The sequence below is a fragment of the Apis dorsata genome, unplaced genomic scaffold (assembly GCF_000469605.1).
Source record: "Apis dorsata unplaced genomic scaffold, Apis dorsata 1.3 scaffold_99, whole genome shotgun sequence".
Lineage (NCBI taxonomy): Eukaryota > Metazoa > Arthropoda > Insecta > Hymenoptera > Apidae > Apis > Apis dorsata.
Window position 1 is genome coordinate 1,640,065 of NW_006263397.1, and position 3,161 is coordinate 1,643,225.

The window sequence follows — 3,161 nt, forward strand, 5'->3', positions numbered from 1 at the left end:
TGCTCCACATCGAATCGAAGACTCCGTAATTTGAACGAAATGGAACGAATTATAACGACGATTATTCTTTCTTTTCCTTTTTTTTCTCTCTGTCTCTTTCTCTCTATTTCGTTCTCGAGACAAAGAAAAGGTCTGCTCGATTCACGATGGACAACGTATCCGAGTTTCTCCGAGGTTCTTTCGCGTATCTCCTTGTAATTATTATCCATATACACGTTACACGCTTTTGTATATTTAATAAATGAAGCTCCACTGTACTCTCTGAATAATTTTCCATTCCTTGAAATCGCGGAGATAAGTCGATATCTCGTTTAACCGAAGTTTAACGGTTTACTTGAGAAACCGTAAAAGTTGTTGGAACTTCTGTCGCCCCAGTTTCTAATTAGTTTGTTGAAAGCCGTTACCGTTATTCCTCCACCTATATCCACTGCCAATAAAAGGACACGAGAAATAATGAATCCAGGATGAATTCGTCGAGCGGCCTTTTGAAACGATGTCTGAAGCTGGTGCTTTGAAACTGCGGTTTTAAAGCGCGAGTAATTTCTTTCGTTGCAATTTGGCTTTGTGTAAACTGTGTATACGAAAAAAATAAAAGCGAAAGATATGCTTTTACACGTATTAATATTGGCAACAATGTTTCAGGTTTTGCCGACGAATAAAGAAGTTTGCCGTATTTATCTTTCAACAAAGGGATTTATTTATTGATGGATATTTAAGATGAATCGACGAATCAACTTAATTAATTAAAACGGATCTAATTACAAAACATTATCTAATTTGAAAGAGCAACGATGTACAGATTAGTAATTGTGCACAATTTATTGTTTTCTATTTTTAACAATTTTGTACTTGTATGTAATAAATGCAGATTATCGAGCTCGAAATATTAGAGATTTCTACATTGTTGAGTAATGGTTGGTACACATTGTGTTTAATTATCACATTTCAATTACTTTTGACAGGAGGTTATTAACAAATCGATTCTTTCGACGAGTGTACGGATAATTAGCTAATTAGTCATCCAATTTGAACGTTTATAATATTATTAACACTCGGGTTGTACGTCACGAAATAATTTATGATGATAATTGAAAGATCAAACGATTGATATTTCGAATTAAAGGATGTTCTTTGAACAACAATATTGATTAAATATCAGTAATAATGAAATTCATCACAAGTAATTAAATTGTTCGTATGCATAAATTATTTTTATTTTAATTTTATTTTTATGATCCATCCCGTTCTACATACCGTTATCTTTATATTTTATCAAATATCAAGAAATAAAATATGTTGATTAAATATTAATTAAATTTAATAGAAATTATCTCTGTATAACGTATCTCTAATTATTCTGTTTCATTGCAGGAATCGAAGGTTTCGAAGAGAATGCGGCGAGAATTTATTTTTTAAAATAAAGTTTTATTATCTGATAATAAAATTTAAATTACAATAAGGGGAAGGGAGTGTATAATTTTTCTGCAGAGCCGATTATGGATGATCGATTGCGGCCTAAAGGGGGATGTAACCGAATTCGAATTTTCCATAATGAGAAGAGCTTCCCATCATCGTTGTTTTGTTATAATACTTAAAGTCCAGTTACGCCAAGATGCTAAATAACGATTTACCATGCTTTCCACGGGCCTGGGGCGGCTACAACTGCTGCTGCAATATAGGTAATAACAAATTTTCTTAATAAATCTTCAACAATAGATCTCTCATGCTGTTCAAAAAATATTCGAAGAATAATCAATCTAAATCAAAATTTAATGATCAAGATTTCAGTAATATTTTAACTTCTCTCAAGACTCATTGCAAGATTAATAATATCACACGTACAAACAACGAATAACATATGATACTCGATATCGACGATATTATTAATGATAAAAATTCAACTAAACTTTTAATCAGTGACCAAAATTTTCAAAAATTTCTATCCAATAATATCCGGTTCTTGTAAATCGAATTCTACTGTAAAAATTTTATTTCGATATTAAACTAAATGCAAGTTAAATCAAACTTTATCAACGATCGATGCAGAAGAAATACTTAAAATACTTACGCGCCGCGAGAAGTTTAGGAGCGGGTGCGAGAGCGATAGCAGGAGCGATTTTAGGGGCTGCGAGAGCAATAGTGGGTGCAAGAGGTACCGCTGCCAAGGCTGGGGCCGCGATGACCCCTCGGCGTTCCCTTTCTAGTTCGGGGAAGGCTGCCACAACGGCAACGATGGCGAAGAGGATTAACTGTAAATTGAACGAATTATCTTGCAACATAATCTACGTTACATTACACTCGATTATTTATCCTCATTTACAACTTCGTTGTTGCAACGAATCTCCATCAAGGATTATCAATAATCAAGGGTGTTCGTAATAAAAACTTTTATCCAAGTTATGAGTTACGTTTATGATAAAGTACTGATAGAGAAATAATTATGGAACGACAGTAATCTCAAGGATAAATTTACTAAGCGATTGCCAATTAATAATTGAAGAAAACGTGAATCTGAGAGAGATAAAAAGAAGAATGCCGAATTGTGTTTCCATTTGAAAAAAATTGAAAATAGTCTCAGTATATAATCTTCCTTTACGAATTGCCCGATTAGAAGTTTCGCGGATATTCGATCTTACCAGGGATTTCATTTTGTGTTGATTTGCTTGAGCTTCTTAGAAGTCGAAATCGCAAGCGACTGATGAAAATCCACGTATCGAGTTTGTCTTTTATACTCTTATTTTCCAATCTATATATGTATACGTCTCACTCGTGTACGTCACGCTCAACCCCGTGCACGAATGTGTGTCAATCGCGTTTCAATGGTCTGGCTGTGTGTCGCGAGGCGGGCGTGGTCGGGACTAGAATCCCGTAAATCAAGACAACGATCTAAAACGATGAACTCGTACAGCGCCAATGTTGCATCAGAAATCTCGTTGTGAGCACGCAACGCGGCGCGAATGTTGCAGAAGTTTCGAGGCGGGAACGGGGCCATGGATATATTTGCATACCTCGTGTGTACGCTCGCTTATAGATATTACTTCTTTTTTTTTTTTTTCTTTACATCATTCCAAACGTTTCTTTCCGTTTATCACGTGTGTTTACCAGCAGCGACCAATCATCGACCCCAATTCGAGAAGGAAGAGAGAGAGAGAGAGAGAGAG

At 35.2% G+C, this 3,161-nt stretch overlaps 2 protein-coding genes and 1 long non-coding RNA gene across 4 annotated transcripts in view; 1 reads left to right on the plus strand and 2 right to left on the minus strand.

Annotated features, from left to right (window-relative positions):
• The window catches only part of LOC116185111, a 661-nt gene extending 188 nt beyond the window's left edge, over positions 1-473 (minus strand). The window contains exon 1 of the long non-coding RNA XR_004149887.1: positions 122-473. This is a non-coding gene — a long non-coding RNA (uncharacterized LOC116185111). The remainder of the gene's footprint in view (positions 1-121) is intronic.
• A 1,016-nt stretch (positions 474-1,489) lies between these two features.
• Positions 1,490-2,767, minus strand: LOC102677149 (cuticle protein 16.5-like). Of its 2 annotated transcripts, none has more exons than XM_031508765.1 (3): positions 2,637-2,767; positions 2,069-2,249; positions 1,490-1,665 (listed from the first exon to the last, which is right to left on the minus strand). In XM_031508765.1, the coding sequence occupies exons 1-3, from the start codon at positions 2,646-2,648 to the stop codon at positions 1,628-1,630; spliced, it is 231 nt and encodes a 76-aa protein (XP_031364625.1). In that variant the 5' UTR covers positions 2,649-2,767; the 3' UTR covers positions 1,490-1,627. The 2 variants fall into 2 exon arrangements, with proteins under 2 accessions (XP_031364625.1, XP_006612264.1); XM_006612201.2 differs by having other exon boundaries at positions 1,490-1,668.
• Positions 2,768-2,894: 127 nt separating this feature from the next.
• The window catches only part of LOC102676904 (flocculation protein FLO11-like), a 5,492-nt gene continuing 5,225 nt past the window's right edge, over positions 2,895-3,161 (plus strand). The window contains exon 1 of the mRNA XM_006612199.2: positions 2,895-2,935. Coding sequence (XP_006612262.2) covers positions 2,895-2,935 — 41 coding nt within the window. The remainder of the gene's footprint in view (positions 2,936-3,161) is intronic.

Bases quoted from the DNA above. Each gene is read 5' to 3' on its own strand.
- LOC102677149 (XM_006612201.2), bottom strand. The intron at 1,669-2,068 runs GTAAGTATTTTA...CCTATATTGCAG, and splicing joins TCCTAAACTTCTCGCGGCGC to CAGCAGTTGTAGCCGCCCCA.